Consider the following 21,186-nt stretch of genomic DNA (forward strand, 5'->3'; position numbering starts at 1 on the left):
TTGGAAAACAAAAACGTAATTTTTTGAGTCTACATGTCATGATACGCAAAGATAACACAAAACATAACTGATTTCAGCTTCATACATAAATATGTATTTACATACAAATCCGTTCCCTGGCGATTACCGATTCATTATGACTGACTTAATTGTAGTCACAACTCGTGGTGGAAAGAAATTACTTCTCTTTCCACCCCCTCCCCTAAAAATATAACTCATCTAATCTGAGTATATAATTATTTTGTCATTTTCTTCTGACATTTTACAAGTATTAGCTTCTTCACCCAAACTGCTAGATGTGTCAATAACAGGTGGTTTAGGGTAAACTTTGTTTCGGAAAACTTTCTTTGTAGCCCTCAATAACAAGAAAGGAGAAATGAACAAGTTGATGAAAGCATGGCGAATCATTAAGCTATCTTAATTAGAACCCTTGCTCCTGTCGTCAACCGCCACTATCTTGTAAACCAATGGTCCACGTGGGAGTGACAGGGATTTATAGCTTTAATAAGTGTCATTTGGAAACATAATTTAGAAGGCTTTTTTTAACTTAGTTTTTTTTAAAAGAGAGAGAAGCAAAAAGTGTTGGTGTGACACGGTGCAAAACAAATGACATCACACTTCTTGTGACATTGTTCAGGTAACGCTCTAGAAAATGGCAGCAGTAAAACGTTTTGAGAAACAAATGCACCTGAGTAAAATCGAGCCTAATACAGCAACAGCAACTACAACTTGTTACTATCCCAAAATAGAGGAGAGCATGCAAATATGGAATAGCCTAAAAATTTGTTTTAATCGTGAAATACGTAACGGGTTGTTAATTACGAAAAAAGTCTTGTATACCATACATGCCCAAGAGTAAAAACAGATTATTGGTTTCCAATAACAATAATAAAAGGCGCAAGAAAACATAAAAAACTAGAAAAGCACAACATGTTTAGCTCAGAATAAGGGCTTGCATTACGGAATACTTGTTGTTCAAGGGTCAGTCTTTAGAGGTCATTGCCATATTCAGACTAAATTTTAACATAATGGGATTCAAATTTTCTTTATTAAAGGGCGAGGTTCAGCCTGTGGCTGTTCTCCCACCTAACCCCGTTTGACATTCACCTGGTGTGCATAAACAAAATCATAATAAAGATAAGAAAATACAATAAAAAAGAAAAAAGAAAAAAAATGGTTACAAGGAAAGAACAAAGACGATATTTTTAAAAAATGAAGACAACACATAAAGAAGAAAGAGAAAAAAACACATTCACGCACACACACATACGAAACATTTCTGAGTAGGACATTCACGCACGGATGTTGAGATTGATATACATGATTATGCTAGTTTTGTGAGGTACGATAGAACAACGCATACGTAAATATTACAATATAGTTGAAGGTTTGTCAAGGATTGGATTGGATTGGCGAGGCTCGTATGTAGTCTAAACTGTATTGTGTTGTTCAAGGGTCAGTCTTTAGAGGTCATTGCCATATTCGGACTAAATCGTAACATAATGGGATTGAAATCTGCAGAAAGCTCAGGCTTGAAAGAAATAATTCCCGAGATAGCGCGTGAACAAGTTTGAACAACTCTTATAACACAGGTTAGTACTCGTTATGCAATATAAATACATATACCCGTGCGTCCATTTCGATCTGCAGCCGAGAGATCGGGAGAAGCGTGGCGGGCGGCGCTGGCGGAGATGCCGACATTTGCGGCCTGTAATGCCCGCTTATTTTTATGGACATATGCAGACATTTATATAAATATTGCAAAACGAGCACTAACCTGTGTTATAAGAGTTGTTCAAACTGATATCCACCAAGTGCCAAGAGTGTAGACTTTCGGAGAGAATACGTTGAATAGCCTGAAACTTTCGTGCCTGTAGCTAAAGTCCTTCTGGGTCAGGCCGAGAACTTATCAGCCCCCCTCGTAACGTGAACCTTGCGGCTGGCATTCCAATCCTCTCACTGACACAACACACATACACACTGCAATAACACAAACAAGTAACGGCAAGTAACCAATAATAACACTCCTGGACACAGTACGAAATTAACACGCTCTTGGTTTACATCTGCTCGCCACTATATTCAACTCTGTCGCGAAGGAACAAAAAACTCGAGCTCGGAGATTTCGGATTGCAAGTAATCTCACGAACACCATTGACTTTTAACGGTTTCGTCTACAGCGTAATCTTGATACAGTGTTGCACATTCGAAACCTCCAAACGATCCCCATCGACACAAAACTCTTTCAAGGATATAAACTTAAGCAGGACGTTACTGGTCAAAACTATGATTAAAATGTTTTATTATCTGTGGCTCTTTACATTGTTTTTTTAAAGCGTATTTTTTGTGTATATAAGGGCAGAACTTGGATGAATTACAGATGATAAATTATAACACAGGTTAGTGCTCGTTTTGCAATATTTATATAAATGTCTGCATATGTCCATAAAAATAAGCGGACAATACAGGCCGCAAATGTCGGCATCTCCGCCAGCGCCACCCGCCACGTTTCTCCCGATCTCTCGGCTGCAGATTGAAATGGACGCACTACTTGTCAGCATGCTAAAGATATGTGAGTAAATAAGCTAAACGTTACGGGACGAAAATGCCGGCATCTGCGCCTGGTCACGCGCTATCTCGGCGAAGAGCCAAAACGAACGCCCTGTAGAATACGATTCCATGTAACAAGTCTCGCCATATTTCATAACCATAATAGTCGACCAAACATTTCAAACTCTGAAACCTCAAGGAATCATTTCTTTCAAGCCTCAGCTTTCTGCAGGTTTCAATCCCATTATGTTACAATTTAGTCTGAATATTGCAATGACCTCTAAAGATTGACCCTTGAACAACAAGACCGAAAATCTACAAATCACTGCACAGCATGCGAGATTCAACACATTTCACACCAGATTGAATAGCAATGCATTATGCGGTATCCGTTTCAGCGTTTCCTGACGCCATCTCTAGTTTGTACCCTTCACCCCAAGCATAATCACTGATATTCCGGATCACATATTGTATTCTATACTTGTGTATATTCTTATTTTACTACTACTACTACTACTACTACTACTAATTATAATAATAATAACAACGACAATAATAACAATAAAGTCATAAAAACTTCATTTGATTTTTCTTTACTTACTGTTGCTTTTCTGCCACTTTTGGCTATTGCGATTAATGTCATAAACATAATGTTCAATAGATATAAAAAATACCGGAGAGAAGAACAAAGCAGTGAAAAATCACAGGTAGAAAAATAAAATTCTTTAATTCATATTAGTACAATATGAATAAAAGCAAAACTGTGAGATTCATTTTGAAGCTCAATCAATTCAAACTAAGATATGGGATTTCAGAAAATTTTCAGCGACTGAAAAGAGGAACATTATTCTAATACATTTTTAAGCTGGCTTTAATCCACATTTCGAAATTCGAACTACGCTTAGTAAATCGATTTTCTAGAACTCATTCTTTTTCGTTTCAACAATTGTATGTTGACAATATTTTTTATACATTACATCTCGCGCACACATATGTCTAAAACGTGAAAAATCTACCGATGTCCCTCAATTGCCCTCTTTATGACACTAGCTACTGTTACCAACATCGGTTTGAGAAGACAAAACTGGTCTAGAAGTACATAATGAGAAATTCTGTACCAAATCCAAGTGAGCAGTGGCACTTAAGAACACAAGACGCTCCTCCATCTCTTTCGCTTGAGTACAACAAATCGCCATTTACAAAACAACCAACCAACGGACGGTTTTGGTTGTATGATGACAAATTTTGCGCATGTTCCCTTAGAGGCACGACTATTTATTTTTCGATGCCACCGGTAAGAGATGCATTCTACACGTAAAGCGTCGACATGATGAACACCAAAGCCCACTTAAAAACATGCACACGTTTATTCACTAGGCAAAGAACAGGGTTTTAAATCTTCAGCCAAGTTCGATACAACCTGGTATTAAATGAAACCAACTGCCGTGGCAAAGAACTAAAATTTATTGGCCTCATCTCGGTACTTTGCCTTCCAGAATCATCTTCCTCGGTGTACCAGGTCAACTTTAACCTATTGACTTTCATTCAGACGCTGGGAGATATTTAATATGCATTCAGTCTGCACACTGTTCCAATCGCATCATATGCATGGTTTAATGTTGGAGTGGGTCGGCTATCATGTTGCACTGAACACATAGTTCAGACACCAAGTAATTTTAAAGAAACCAGTACAATTTTAACCAGCAAAAATATGTGAAAGCAAGGAATCAACTAAATTACTTTCCCCATATGTATAGGAGTAGATTTGTGAATACAAGCATGAATCGAACATGGATCGAAGTTCAACACGGGTTTTTATTTGCATAAATAGAATATTATTTGTTTGAAGACTTATTTTATAGTGCATGTATTTTGTGTTTTCCTTTCGGTGCAGAATTGAGCTTTATGTGAATGTAATTGTAAATATTGAGGGGAAACAAATATTGTGTTTTGTGCTTGTTAGTGCTGTTTTCTTAACAATGTATTTATTTTTGCGGGGATCCCTATTTCACAGTAATTTATTGTTTGTTTTGAAACATCTGAACTTGACAGCGAAAAAAAACAAACAAAAAAGGCCAACATTTCTTCCCACATTCACTCGTATGTATCCACTCCTCCATGGCAACATCAGCTTTCTACCAAAACGAAAATAAGTATTCAGTCTCATATGAAAGCTGTAGCTACGCACACTGCCGCTATCGATAATTTCAGATAAACTGCAAATTGATTATCTCCGCACTTGTTTCATTTCATAAATTACTTGCAATTTTTTTTCCCCGATGTATATACATTTTGGGCACACTTTCGACATTTCGAGTACTTAATTTATCAATATCAGTTTTTTCGTAATCAAGGCATCCCGGATTCGATACTCGTGGAAGGCATATAGTGGTTTGGATTCCACTTTAAACTGTAAGTACAGTCCCGATTAGCCTATTTGTGCATAAAGTGGATTCAACACAAAAACTCAAACTCAAGACTCAATCCATTTCAGTTCATAAGCCTTATACTCATAATAGTAACGAACACATTTTGTAATTCACTAGCATCCTTGCGAGACACCCACTCACATTCACAAGAGCATCCACATTCAAGAATGCAAACACAAAAATGAAGGGACCAAAAGTGTCCGAGACAATGAAGCTCGGAAAAAGGACATGGAAGAATATACTTGGGGATGGGAATATGGGCATTCGGAGGAGGGAAAAGAGTAGTGAGCCAGCGCAACGCTGTGACATGAATGAGTAAACATGCATCGGCACTTTCGCTTTTCTTTGTTCGTATCTTTCCTTCACTTTGAGTTTACTCTGGTTATGATGGAATGTGTACGCATGCTCTCGTGATGCGTTTACGTGAGTGCATGAGTACACGAAAACTCAAGAAGGAAGTTTACAGAGCGCTCGTAAGTCGGCAGAATACTGTACTACGAAAGGCATGTAATTACTTGTAGGTTCGTGTGCAACGTGTGTATGTGTGTGGGTGTGTGTGTAAGGGGAGTATGCGTTGTTTGTGCGACTATATGAAGATAAATCCACTGATATGTCAACTTTAAAAAAATGAACAAGATAGTTCCGCTCTCCCCTCAAAAGAATGAATGTACTTTTGAAATATTTTCCAAATACTTTGTATCACATGCTAAAACTGTAGAAAATATTTTTACATTGCAGTTTTAAACTTCATAACATTTTTCGTATAAGTGTAATAAAAGTGTGCACAATGCGTTTTTATGTTTTTATATAGTGTAGACCTATTGTTGAATCATTATTGTAGGAAATCAGTAAAGTATTAGATAAATACTTAGGTCAAAATGCTATGCAGAATTTGAGTCAGATTCCTACGTGAACCCTACATCAGTTGTGCTTTTCGCCTGCAGTAATACCTAGGCTATGTAAATAAAATCTGTCAATGAAATATAAATATAGAGTCTGAATGTTTAATACCGGTATATCAATTACCACACGACGACAGAAGAAAGTGTTTTTTTTATGCACATTTCTCTGCTGTATTTTATATGTACACATTGCATTTCGATGATGCGAACAGTGCGGCACAAATGACACAGAGTTGAGTTCTAGTTGGTTGGAGCGCGATGCTGACAACACGTCGTCCTGGTAAAATCGAGAATGTATTGTGGGAGAAGAATAGATATGAAGAAAAACACCAATTCCAATTACAGCTTTTTTCATTACCGGTTCATACTTGCAATGAAAGGTTCAATTCATTAATTTTTCCTGCATGGAATGCAAAAGAAAATCTAGGTGTATTGATGTACTTCCTTTTTGTTAAAGCAAGCCATTGCCGAGATACAGCCTCCTTCAGAAGTTCTCTCTCTCTGAATGGAGACGAAACAAGGCCGCGGTATAAAAAAAAAAGCTTCTGCATTCTCCTCCCGACGGCACCAACGGGAATCACGGCGCTGAATTTAATAAAATAGCTTCTTCGGCTGAAGGAAACTGCTTAGCATAAGGCATTACTTGTCCTTGGTGCTCTGAAATTGCTGCCGCGGATTCTCTCGATTCTAAAGCGTTATCCTAGAGAACACTGGGAACGTCATCGCCTTTGGTTTATTCTCCTTCGCATTTCTTTGCTTCCTAAAAAGAGTGCAGACTAGAAATTCAGGGAGATGTATGTAACCTACTTTTATACGTCGATGGAGCCGTAGAAACCCAAAGAAATATCGGGCATTTGGTCTTCGCCAATTATCTACTGTATGTCACTGGCATACAGTGACGATTGCAGAACTTTTATCTGCACCTAAGTTTCAATTAAAATATTAAATTATCCACTGTAATAAGTACAACTTATAACATTCTGAACCTAGGTGGCAAAATAAGCACCACACTGATACTGTATTTACCCGATAGGCGAAGGTTTAAGTCCTCTTTATGTCCAGGTAAGATAATCGCAACTGGACCTATAGTTACAAGAGATATCCGAACCACTTTGCAATGTGCCTCTACCGAGAATCAAGCCCGGAACTCCTTTATTACAAGGAAACAGATATACCACTACGCCATCGAGAAGATTTGAAAGATACTCTCATTGATTTTACAAAGGTATTGAATCAAGAAACCTTTAAAATCACTTTCCCCAACTCTCCTAACATCTATCTTTGGTTGTATGATTGGATATTAATTCATATGAGATAAACTCCATGAAGCAACACCTGTTTGAAGACAAGTCTTACTAAGGAATGTTTCGCTAGGTGAAGTTCATCTATTTTTATTTTTTAATTTCTTTTTTCCTGTTGTTCTATAGCTTTCTTCACAGGCGCCCGCTACGATATCCCAAGTGGCTTACACTGATTTTCTTATATGTAAGGAGTGATATTAATTTAATTTTCTCTATTGAGTGTCGTCTGTACGAAGAATGAGATAAAATCAAGGTATGCAGAGATTGTTCTCAGTACCGTGTATATTTTGCAACTGTACTAAAGGAAAAAATATTATCAGCCAGAGATAAGGTTTTCGTACTTTTAAAGCTTAGCGCACACGGAGGCGACCAGAATCCTGAAAGGGAGGAGCACATGGATCCAACCCGCAGCATCCCGACCCGAGCAGAATTCTGAAAGGATTTGGAAAAGAAATTCTGGAGAATGCTCGCGCAACAAAACTCTTATTACCAGTTCCGTATATCGGAGACACATTAAAAATCGGATATTTTGTGTTTCGCTTGGTTCGTACTTAGCAATTGTGTATTGCGGAACATAGTTTAAGGTTCCATTATGTTTTTAGACGAAAACAAACACTTTTTCTACTAAAATAAGCCATTTTTCTAAGTGCCACCGAACGCACGTCACGGTGCGATATCGCTTGCTTTGCGAATGTTTTCGAATATCAGTGTTTCCAACTCTATTATGCAAGAAAATGGCTATGTTCCACGAATCATTGGGTTTTTGAAATTATATTTCCAGTCACGAAACATGCACAGTTGGGCAGGTTAGGTTAGGTTAATAGTAAAAATTGAGAGATTAACTTACCATCATTTTTTCGTAAAAAAAAGGGCGCGTTTGGAAACCCTTCTTCCACTGGCGACACCGCGTGACTATCGACGCTCGCGCCATCTGCAGGTACATAATGGAAACAACGGCATAATGTTGTCGCTTCACACAAAAGGCAAATTTATTAAATGAAAAGTGATTATTTCTTGTTCTGCAGCATTCTACGGTGAAGTTTTCAGTTTCCGCAGCATTTCGTACTCTGCTGAAACGAGTTTTCGTAAATACTTTTCTTAGTAAAAATGAAGAAATGTGTCTCCGATATATGGAACCGTTACCAAACTCTCAACTATTAGAAGGCGAACGATCCCGAATAACTATGCCAGCGATCTAAACACATCCGAAAGTACAGAATCTATCTGGAATAGTGCGAACACGGTGTTCGCACACACCAGAGCGATTCAATTCTGGTCGGTTGTACAGTCACGGACACTGCCGGCTTGTAACGATTCCACTGAAAGTCAATGTATTCATTAAAAGCAGGCAGTGTCCGTGACTGTACGTACGTACGCTTCATCGAAAATCCTTGTAGGGTAGGTGTCGGCCGGCTCCATGTACGCTCCTCCATTCAAAATCCTGTACAACGCTGCTATGGAATTTTTCTGGTCGCGTAGTTTCACTTGCCTAGCAGAACAGGATCATCAAGGTCATACATGAAAAGCCATTGAAGCTTTGACAGCACAGAAGATCCCATTGGCTTCCTCGCCGAAGTCTCAAGATACTTGGCGGAGGACTGGGAGAAAGAAAGAACGGCTTTTTGCTCCGGTAAGCTCTTATCAGATAACTAATTATTTTCGTAGAGCAATTCACTGGCGCTTTCTTTCTACTTTAATTATGCGTAACCTAAGTACCTGCACAGTTTTTTTCCGACATTTTTTCACCGTACGAGGAAGCTTAATTAGAACGATAATAAACCTAAACTGAATGACAATGGAGAAAAGAAAAGTGGAACCAGGGTGCGAGGGGGAACACAACAGTCCATCATTTCGCACGCAAACATCCGTGCTAGTGTTGTCTGAAAACTTGTAAACCAGAGGCATTATACATGCCGTCGAAACTGTGGAATCTGCTTCTCCCGCTGTAACTAAGTTTACTAACTTTTACGATGGTTTGGTGTGGGGAATGATGAAAAACACGTGTCATTAAGGTGGCTAATATCCACATTCACATTAATCGTGACAATGTCGATGGAATGACGAGCGAAATGGCGCACATGCTTCTACAGGGCTCTAACCAAGAACACCTGGCCTTGGAACGATACTAGATTGGAAGACCTGAGCAGGCTAATGTTAGTTACTTAAATTTGGATTACATTGCTGCAAAATCAGATTGCGTGGATGCATACTGACCGTTCATCTATGCAGTTTGATTCTGCAAGTACACTATGTGGAAGAAAGTCATTGGACACCACATGTCAGCGGATACCATCAGTTTTCTTGCAATCAATAGGAGGTCGGTCCGCCTTTGGCAGCGACAACAGCAGCTACTTGTCGTGGTAAACTGGACACAAGGTCGTGTAGTACGCTGAGTGGGATATTCCACCATTCCTCCTGCAGTACAGTCACCAACCCCTGAAAGTGTAGAAGGGCGAGGCGATCGCGACCTCAATCGGTGCTCCAGTTCGTCCCATAGATGTTCGATAGGGTTGAGGTCAGGGCTCTGAGCATGCCAATCGAGTTGGGTGACATTATTTTCTGCATACCACTCCATGGTAGCCCTGGAAACATGACAAGTCGTATTATTGTCCTGGAACACACATCCTTTGTTTCCATAGAAATGCCACAACATGGGGAGCATGAAGTTGTCGAGAATATCTCGGTAGGATGCAGACGTCATGTGGCCATACACCGGTACCAGTGGATCCACGCGATGCCAGCTGAAATAACCCCAGAACATGATGCCGCCACCAACCAGATTTCACTGTGGGCACTACACACTCAGGTAACAGACGTTCTCCGGGTAATCGCCATACCCACACTCTCCCATCTGATCGAAACAGTGTGAAGCATGATTAATCGCTCCATAGGACCTTCTGCCATTGCTCCACCGTCCAGTTTCTCCGCTCTTTACACCAGCGTAGTCTCTGCCCTTTATTGTTTTTTGTTATCAGGGGTTTGTGGGCAGTGCCTCGACCATGATAACCAAGCACATGGCCCTCCTTGCGAAGTGTCTTGGTCGAAACAGTCAAATTGGTCGCACTTTGAAACTCTTTTGCAATCGAATGCATCGGACGGGTCCTGCTTTTACGAATCTTCCTCTTCAGCACTCTCCTGTCCGGGTCGTCCAATTTTGTGGGTCTTCCACTTCGTGGTGCATTGCTCCAGTGTCCCTTTTTCTTCCACTTCTTCATGACAAAGACTACAGTTGATTTAGGGACCTGTCGGGCATCAGCTATGCTGCGAATACTCATGCCTCCTATGGAGCAGCCTACTATGATCCCTCTTTAAAACATGCTGAGCTCTTTCCTGTCCGTCATTTTATCAGCGAATGATCTGAGAAGCCTCCTGCTGCCGTATATATACCCGTCTGTACTCTCTTTTCCATGAGGAGTTCGTTTCAGAGTTGAAACCGGGGTGTCCAATGACTTTCTTCCATATAGTGTAGATTAATCGGAGGAAATAACAAATGTATGGATTCCTTATTAATGATATTTGGATTCCAACCGTGGGACCCTTACTGGTATTCTTCGGCACTTTTGTCAAACGGGGAACGAATTGGTTGGTTGAATTGGTGTTTTAAGTCCACTTTATGCACAGTAAGGCTAATCGGGACTGGACCTACAGTTTAAAGTGGGATCCGAACCACCATGTGCCTCCACCGGGTATCGAACCCAGGATCCCTTCATTACAAGGCAACGACGAAACGGGGAACGAATTTCCTACGCTAAGGCCTATTAATTGATACCTTAGTTCTAATTTGATTGGCATTAGTAACGGGAATAGTGACAAGAAATGCACTGAAGAAAATTAAAAATATCTTAGTGTTGTCAATATTTGTTTGACAAGAAAACTCTATATAGGCTATACGAGAAGACACTCCATCGAACAAAAATAAAAATTATTTAGCTTCTGTGCTGTTGACGAAGTGTAATTTTATTCTCAGATGATAATGCCGAGGTTACCTAAGCGAATGCACATATCTCGGATATAGATTCATTTTTCCTGCTGAATCACGGCATAGCATGCCTCAGTGGCAGAGTGGTCAGCGTAATCCTCTATTTCATCAGTACATCATTCATCCTAATTGTAGAGATTAACTCAAAAGGTAGAAAAGCGACCTAAAATAACGAAACAAGAAGAACGAACTGAATTTATTGTTACCGTCGCATTAGATATGGCTGTTAAGGGATATAAAATTAGATTTGCTGAAGTACATACTACATAACACCTTCGGTAGAGATTAAGGGATCTGTATGGACCTGGCTATAAATAACAATCACAACATGAGGTCATTTCCTCTTTTTTTGCCACGAATTTTGTCTAACCGCAGTCTGGAATCGACAACTTAGGCACCAATGCCCTTCCCGCGTTTCGATCCGACGACATCTGATTCCGCATCTCGCAGCTGAGACCAGCAGAACATTCGAAATCTCTCGCTCCGCTTTGTCGTTCTACGAATTTCTCACCTTACAGTCGCCGAGTTCCGAAATCGATTAACGCTTAAGGCGGCCCAGAGCTCACCTGAGCCGTCTCGTTGGTCGTCTGCGTTCATTTTCGACTAACTCTCGCGCCACCGAAGGTTCCACGATCGAGTCCAGGCCTAGGTATAGACGTCTCTTTGCGAGTGTGTCCCATCATCACTTTCCTCCTTATAGTCACGATTAGCCTAGAGGGGGAGGAAAAACATGTAAAATAAATATAAAAATCAGAACTCATCGAAACTGGTTGATTGATTAACTTTTGTTATTTAGCGTCACTGTCGGCCACTTTTGGTTAATTGGGAATGAAGATGGCTGGTGATATGATGAAACAGATGAAGGGACACTCACAAAAAAACATCGATATTCGAACCCAGGACCCCTGTCGTTGTAGCACGCTGTGCTAACCTCTCCGCCAAGGTGGTCGGGTAACCTGAAACTGGTCTGTCGATCATACAATCCCCGTGGGCGGCGCTAAGAAGCCATAGGTCCCATGTTCGAATCCTGGATCGGAATGGATTTATAACTGGGTTTGTTCCATTGATTTCATTAGTTCATCCTCATTCTCATGATTAAGTAAAAAGCCACGTAAAATAACCAAAAATAGTGACGAACTCCTATTTTCTTTTGAGACAAATTGAACATCCTGCACATCCATTTGGAATCATTTCACAACACTCTCAGGAAAGACGGCGTTAGACATTTTCCTCTCCCATACAAAGCGTGGGCGTGTTAATTGTAGTGAAAGGAGAGGTGCGATCTTCCGTCAAAACACAGTTGGTGGAAAATTTGTAGGCGAGAAACCAGTACTTACAGACAGCCATTCCCGCCCCCTATAAAAGTCGTGTACAAACACACACATGCGTGCATCAAGTACGTCGTCATCTTTTTTGAGCCATATAGGAGAATGGCATTCAAAGCAACAGACTTCACACAATGTGCAATGCATCTCTCCTGAGAGTTACAAACGGTTTACCACACCTTAACCAGATAGATGCAGAGGCGTTAGATCTTCCTCCATGTTATTACGACCTATGAATGTAGAAAGATGAATCCGGTGGTTGAATGAGCATAAGGAGTAGGGCGGAGGATAACCTTCAACACGGAGAGGTTTTAAACATATTCGTGTCCGCCATTTGTCTAAAAATGCAAAACATGAAAATGAGACATGGGAGGCGAAAATCTTCGCAGACTGCACAACTGGCATAATAATCTCAGACATATGAACGAAGAACTCGCAAAAAGAAAGAGGGAAAACAAATTATTTTACATTTATTTTCGGAAAAAGGAATTTTCCAAGTTTTTTTTCTTATATTGACGTTTTCGAGTGCACTCAAAATGTTATAAGCTTTTCTTGGTTGTATCTGGTTGTACGATGGAGAAGGCAGTGCCCAATTTAATACAACTAGCAGTAAATACATTGTTTTCTCCGACAAATTAATTCAAAAAATATTCCACACAGTTCAATTTAAAATAATTGTGGATACTTGATGAATATAATAATCTCTTGTGTCATATCATATTCTTCATGTAAAATTGCTTCTGTATAGCCTATCTATAGCAGAAACATCTCTTGTGTGTGAAATACTAATGGCAAAACTTCATACAGGCAGTAGTTATAAAATGAATACCTTCATGAATTACCAAATGTCTGCAAACAATTTGAAATAACATAAAATATATGTATATTTTTTAAGGCGTACGACTCTCAGCGAGACACTCGCAGTGGATGGTCTCCGGTGGAAGCCAACATAAGAATCTCTGGGATCCACCCAGCCTCTTATCAATTGATCGCTGGGGGTAACTCTGACCGTTGGAGACGGCTGAAGCGTGGTGCCGATATGATCCACTATGATAGACATAGAGCACCATGACAAGAGAGTTGAAAAAAAGGGTGCACTTTCTTACACCGCTTGGATGAAAGGAATAACTTGTTGATATCACGAGAATTTCCTAAACGTGCTCGGTGCTTTCACGGCCTGATATGCAAAGTAATGAAACAAATCCAACTTAGTCACACATGCTGGTATTTCCTCGTACGATAATGATGTTGTCTTTGCCAATAAGAGGGCCTAATTATCTCTCTCTCTTTTTCGCTGTGGTGTGTGTATGTGGGGAGGGGGAGTGTATCTCTGTTTGCGTATAATATTATTGAAGAAAAACTAATCTGTAAAGCAATGATGTAGAGTAAATTACCTTTTGAATGGAACACGCAAGCGCAAGAACGTGGACACAAAGAATCTCTTCAAAGGTGCGGTTAAGCAAACACAATTAAAAAGAACCCTTTTTATCGGTTGATTAGAGCAGACAGTAAGGATCGCCTGACTTCAACTGTGACGCAGAACAAATAATCATGACAAGAAAAACAGCTCTTAAAAGCATGAGCACGTCAAATCAAACATTGGCTTAAGCCTTTGACAAGGGATAACGTATGTTAAGTTTACCAAGTAACAAGAAGTGCACCAGCTGAATTTGCACTTCCCTCTTTGTACCCTACGCTCTGATCTGATCTTCGATTGTAACAGAAAGGAGACGCTCGTGGATGGAAGTCAATTTTTGTTACCATTCGAAATGCAATCAGGCGTTTTTCTGATGACTCTAATACTCCCTTCCTTTAGAGGAAGTGTGAAGAGTAAACGGATAGTGGAATGGAAAAATAGACTTAACACATTGAAGAGTGATTGTAACTCTATTTGGAGTGCAGCTCCACCTATAAAACCAACATGAACAATAGATTATTTTTTTGTTTCAGAGTTTTGCTCACACTCAACTGCCACCACTGTAACGGAATCGAGAAAAATACCTCACGTAACACCAATCACAGCAAAAACATATAAAAGATTTTTCCCACTTCCATCAAACCAATGGTTGCGCACGAGCCTATTTGAGAAAGGCTGCAGAGCAGAACAAGCGGTCCCTTCAATTCAATCCCCACCCGCTCTTCTTCTTTAGAGGGTGAGGTAGCAAATAACGTTCCATTTCCAACGGTGATTGCATTATCCTAACAAATCAGTAATCCAAACATCGTTCAGCGTCGTTGAATTCCGATAATGACCGTTTTAGTAAAATTAAGTTCGGCAACTGGACCGAACTTTTAATCCTGTTAAGACTATTTAAAACGTTTTCCAATTATGTGCACATGAATTGATATAAAGTTTTTGTTGATGAATTGTCTTAGGGCAAAAATGTTCTCATTCTCTTTCTCCTTCTCTTTCAAACCCTCTGTGGAAAGTAAGAACGTGAACTACTTAATTTCATCGCTTACCTCTGCGAATACAAAAATCGTAAGAAACATGCCAGTAACAAATCAGCAACGAAATATCATAGACATGCACAAAAATAATGCACAACCGTTTCAGAAAATCTGTTATACATAGTTAACAAGAGATTGGGATTAGTTGACAACTGAACGGTAATCTTCCTGTTCTGAACACCCACCATACACTGGGCTCCCAGCATCGTAACACCATCAACCTCGAAAGAGGAATGAAGGACAATAAACGTGGGTGGCTACCACAACTCAACACAATACAACATATGAACAAAATTTAGCCACAATACACGACAAATTAAAGCTAAATTTGTTTCTCGTACTTACCCCAGGATTCCTGAGTTCCCAGATCTGAACGTCATGAGGTAAGGACTCTTGCTGGTTCACTCTTTCCACTAAATAAACGCTACGAGATCCTCGGTTCAACGATCCATGGTAAGATATTTGCATATCACTGTAGGGGTCGTCATTGTGGTAAGCGTAAATTATCCTCATAGTATCGTTCTGCAATGAAAAATACATTCATACAATCAGGGAGAAAATAAGATGTAAGTTCATCTGATTACGTGATTATATCACTTGAGAATTTATTCATATATATGCATGCAACAAAATACGTATATGCGACTCAGTTAGAAGATATAGTAGACAAAAATGAAAACCAGGCAGGACATGGTTACTTTTTCCCAAATATAATAAGAAATGCCACAAATATTTCTCTCATAATTACAAAAAAAAAAAAAATTGTCACATCAAGTGTCAGTTTTTATTGCAGTTGACGATACATTTATAATGTTTTAAAGTCAACTTCATGCTGTATAAAAACCCATAAATTATTCTCAGATATAGAAAATTCACATTTCTGGTACTGTACAATGTACTTCAATATTACTACCACTCAATCATTCCCTGGTTAAAAAGTATGCGACGTAAAAGAATGGAACAAATAAATAGAAAGAAGAATGAAGTTCTTTCAGCAGAAACGTGTAATAATTACTTGACTGTCTTTTTGTGAATGGCCAGTGTTTTTGTAACATTCGTTCATGAAATGTGTAGCAATACTTTCACAAGTCTCCTGGTCTACTAGAATGCCCTTGTCGTTGCTGAACTAGGTACCAGGTTAGAAATGATTGCTCTCCGAGTTGCTGGCTTACTGTTTTTGGCAACTAGACCGAACTCTTAATACTCTGCTTCTTTCTGCGCTCGATGCTTGGAGAAGCAAATCACAACGTGCCTTCAACCACGTTGTTTAACCGGCACATTATGTCATTTATAGAGCATTATAGATAGTCACTTACTTTATTTTCAAACTCTGTAAACTTGGGGAAATATTCACCTTCACAATAACGAATGAAATACATCATAAGACTTAACAACAATAAAAAATATAGGTTGAACGGCATCGTTGCAAATACATTGCACAATAAAGATTAACTTCATGTGCATGGACTATTGCTGTGTCTAATTCAGTGAGGAACCTAGCTCCGTGGGCAACAGAATTAGCTAAGAAAGCTGCACACTAACACCAGTCAGTCAGTTTCCAACACGTTAAGTTATAAGAGTGAATCTCCCTTGTGTGCCAAAACATATTGCAATACTGTAGCAGAGAGTTTCTCATTTTGGTGCGTCTGTACCAAAGTCGTGACGTCCAAAAGAATTTGAGAAATGTAAGAAGCACATATGCCGAATTTCATGCGTGAGTTCCGTCTGCCGAGACCATTCCTTTGTGGAATTACTTGTCAAGGAATGCGGTGCAGCACAGCCGTAAGGATCTCGCGTATTTGTCGGCCGTTGAAGACAGGCAACTGCGAGCTGCAGATGTTCCACTTCCTCCGTCCATCCACGCATTTTCTTATGCACAAAGACTTGCACGTCTTAAGTAATAATCACGCACTCTTCCGTAATACTGTAATAAGGAATGCGAAATTATCTCTGCTCTTGTATTTCTTCTCATACCTGTTGACAACAAACACAAGATCTCAAGAGTATTCTACGGGTCCCGGGTTCGAATCCCGGCCTGGGTGTGGATGTTTGTGAGTGTCCATTCATCAATTTCATCATGCCATCACTCATCTCCATCTTTGCAAATTAGCCAAAAGTGGCACAAAAAGAGAAGTAAATCAAGCAAATCAAAATCAAAAAGATCAAGAGTATTCTGAAGATACATTATAGATCGACCACAAGGAAAAAAAACCTTAGGACGAAAAGTCCCCGCGCAGCTTTTCCTTCTTCCCTCCACCTCGGGCCATAAGGAAGCATGGTCCACTCTCTCCCTCCCCTACTCGCGGGGGTACGGTGCACAGGAATGGCGGGTCTGCGCAGGTTGTTTTGCTCGTGGTTCCACTATAACAATTTTCCTGCTCTCTCTCTCTCTCTGTATCTCAATGTGTACATATATACACACACACATAGTGCCAGGGCCTACTCGAAGGCGAAGTGGTAACTTTGTCGCTTCGCAATCACAGGATCCCCGGTTAAGAATCATTGCGCTGTGTTTCGGATCCCAGATTGAACGGTAGGTCCAGTCTCGATTAGGCTATATGGAGATAAAGTTCATTCAAAAACAAACTTTGACATATTATGTCGTCATAAAACGCTGAGAAACTTTCACAGCATGCAATAAAGAACACCGCGAATCTGTGAAGTAGCTTATCAAGAGCACATGACACACATACACACAAGTCCCAATATTCAATGGCCGTAGCGAAGACGGTAAAAAAGGGGTTAGACCATTGATCTAACTTCAATAGTAGAAATAAATTATTATATTTATATCCTTAGCCAGACTTTGCTACTCGATCCACTAGATCAGTGAATATCCAGCACAACTGTTTTTCATTATTATCATTACTATTTTTTACATTATTATTTTTTTACTTTTCATGCATAGTTATTCATTTTGTTATTAACTTTTACACACCTCGTTCAAGAAAAACCTCTAAAAGTTAGGGGACAATTTTACTCATAAAGTTTATGTTGTCTCACAGAAAACTCTAATTTTTGGAATTTTGAAATCTGCGAAACAATTTAATTTTGGTTTAAATGGTAGAATATGTAAACATAACCTGGGTAACACATTTTACACTCATTTCTTTTGATCACACGCAGTTTTTACTTTGGTTATTCTGTTTGAAAACTAATTAACTGAATTTTATTTCTATTGCTATCGACGAACCAGTTCGTCTCCTCCCCCTCCTGATGCCCATGCTTAAACGTATGCAGCTATATCAGACATGCTGAAAAACGTTGGTTCCCTGTACTAAACAAACGTTGAGTGTGTGACAAATTATAGTCATTGTTTCCTGTCGTGAGTTTTTAAACTGAATACTTCATTAATTGTAAAATGATTAGTGACAACAATATATAGGCCTATGTTGCTGCTACAGTTCCGCTGTAGAAAAAAAATGTACCAATATGTCGGTAGAAAGTTCCGAAATGTTATCGACATTCCACTGTATGATTAAAATTATGACTTTTGATATGATTTCTGGAGAAATTATGTTAGATTGCTATGGACGACATACAACTCATCAGACTCTACTCTGCCTTTGCCTAAGATTGTACACAACTGTAAATTAATTGTGTATGTTCCTTTCTGTACCACAGTCTATTTGAATAAGTTAGCTGCCATTCGGTTTTGATATGCTGAATTTTCTATTTCAATATTAAAAATTATTATTTTCGTCCTTGTCGTGCGTCTGGTTGAGCAAATGCTGATCAAATTTGTAACGCGTTAAAATAAGTGAATTTTCAACGAATACCGTTGATTTTGACTTTGCACAAGGAGGAGAAGTTAAAATGACAGAAGGCATTCCGTTACATTTGCGATAAATCCACTCAGTTCAAAGCAGAAGAAGTAGAAGAAAAAATACAATTTAAGGTAAGAATCCTTGGGCGTGAGTGCTCCCGTCAGCGGTTCGATTCATGAAGATGTTGACGGAGACATCAATCAATCATAGCTGAGTAAGTTCCCGAAGACGCTCTTGACCTCGGTGGCAACCGCGATAGTGCGACGTGGACTGAAGCTCTCTCATTAACCGCACGGCGAGCTATTGAAAACAACTCTCTCCAAAACTGACAGCTGACAGTTCCGCAATGAGGAACTCTTATTGATCTTTTATGAAATCTTCACATCCATTCATTTTCCTTTCTTTGGGCATTCGAACAAGGAGCATGGGCAGACGCGATTCATTTTTTAAAGTAAATTGTCGTCCATAATACCGCCACTTGGCATGGGATAGTAGTTATTAGGTTTGATGAAATTGCACGGTCAACACCATCGTTTACTTAATTTTAGCGGAAGTTCAAACACCGACTGTTTACTTCGCACAATCCGAACACGCTTTGATACAAGTCTTTAAGCTTTCCTGGCGACGAATGATGAATATATTCTCTCGGTCTATCGACCATGTCAATTCTGGAACAATTTCCAAGCTTTCGAGAGCTAACGTTACTCTCATCTTCATGACTGTGACTTCTATCCTGAAGATGAGAGTGGCGTAAGCTCTCGAAAGCTTGGAAATTGTACCAGAATTTTCCTGGTCAATAGCCCAAGAGAATGTATTCAACAAGCTTTGATAAGTTCAACCAAGAATGCAAATTTTAGTGTGTAGATTATTGCTTCTCAGTATTCAAGGTTTAAAAAGTGAATAATTATCAATTTACATACTCTCCTCTTAAGACAGAAAAAACATGATACACCACCTGAACGGCTAGATCAGGTTCCGTATGTCCGTAGCAACTTTCACTACATTATGACCAATAATTTGATATTTATAAGCCAAAATCAGAGGCCGAGAGCAAGTGAAATATCATGTATGACTGCAAGGTAGCAGGAAGTGGTTGATTAATTTTTCGTTGATATTCGCCTAACTAAATCATCAGATATAAAGTAATTGAAATTATTTAATTAAAGTATTATAGCATTTCGGAAAAGGAGGTAACATAATAGATGTATCGGTAAATGAAAAATAAACTATTATATAAAATATCTACAATGAAAATTTGTGAGACCAGTAGTCACTTACCGATTCGAAACATGGTACTTGATAGAATCAAACAAGTGTGCTCATAAATCGTTTGGATATAATATTGAGGAAAATATGTGGAGCAATTCGAGAAGGTAATATTTGGCAAATAAACGAAACTATTTATTACAGCATATAGCTACGTGCATAAATTACGATATAACCGTATCGGTGACGAAGAGCGTTAAGTGGTCGTCTTTCGGTCTCGACACCGAAGTCCCCCGGGCTAGAAGAAAATAGATGTTACTTAACAAATTTATGTACAGTCACGGACACTGCTGAATTGTAACAATTCCATTGGAAGTCAATGTATTCACTACAACCCAGAAGTATCCGTGACTGTACATGTATATATGCATGTATCGGAGGTAGAATGACAACATAGACGAAGCACGTATTTTTAAACAAAATACTTTTACAAGGCAAAATCTGGTTAATAAATATCATTAATTAATTCTTCAATATCCACCAACAGTTACTTCAAGACCTTTTGCTCGTTCATTGACCTTCCAGTCTCATCTTTATGCTTGATCGTGAAGGTGAAGGAATCTGTCACATAGCGTGGCAGAAGTATTTTCTTAACAATGAATATTGGAAAGAATCAGCCCACGGTACGGATTCTTCTAACAATAATCAATGAAACAGCAGAGCAGAATATAAACCTGTGACTTCAATTAACACCAGCTCACGCGCGTAATATGCATTCGGACAACATAAATATGCATACAAATTCTCCCTCTTTCTCTGACTAGTCATGCTTGAGGAATACTTATCCAAAGGCGATGAGAAATTCCCACAAGAGCTGCTTCCAGCTCTCATACAAGGAAATGTATGAAGCGGACGGAAGTTCTCTATCGGTGAGAGGATTATTTTCATAAATCTTTCATCAAGTGATTTTGCTATGCATTGCGAACGGATGGGAAGCGCTGCTCAAGGGACAGAACTCTTGATTGAGAGACGGCAATTGAAACAGGCGCTCACAGTCCAGAAGGCGAGCTTTGTTCAAGTATGAGGAGCAGGTACTTCGAAGACTGTGCGGTTCAGTAATCTTGCATTAACTCAGCAGCTCAGCAGGGAACAAGTCTCTTTCTCCAGAAGTGAATTTAGTCGGTTTACGAGAACTAAAAAAATCGCTGGAAACGTAAAAGTTGCAAAATATTAGCATGCTGGGTTCATGATTTTTCCTCATGTTTATATAACGTTA

At 39.3% G+C, this 21,186-nt stretch overlaps 1 protein-coding gene across 1 annotated transcript in view; it reads right to left on the reverse strand.

Moving 5' to 3' along the window:
* The window catches only part of olf413 (DBH like monooxygenase olf413), a 540,455-nt gene that overhangs the window by 167,034 nt on the left and 352,235 nt on the right, over positions 1-21,186 (reverse strand). The window contains exon 3 of the mRNA XM_083117445.1: positions 15,283-15,459. Coding sequence (XP_082973571.1) covers positions 15,283-15,459 — 177 coding nt within the window. The remainder of the gene's footprint in view (positions 1-15,282; positions 15,460-21,186) is intronic.

Source organism: Lepisma saccharinum, chromosome 2 (assembly GCF_977018435.1).
Source record: "Lepisma saccharinum chromosome 2, izLepSacc3.1, whole genome shotgun sequence".
Taxonomy (NCBI): domain Eukaryota; kingdom Metazoa; phylum Arthropoda; class Insecta; order Zygentoma; family Lepismatidae; genus Lepisma; species Lepisma saccharinum.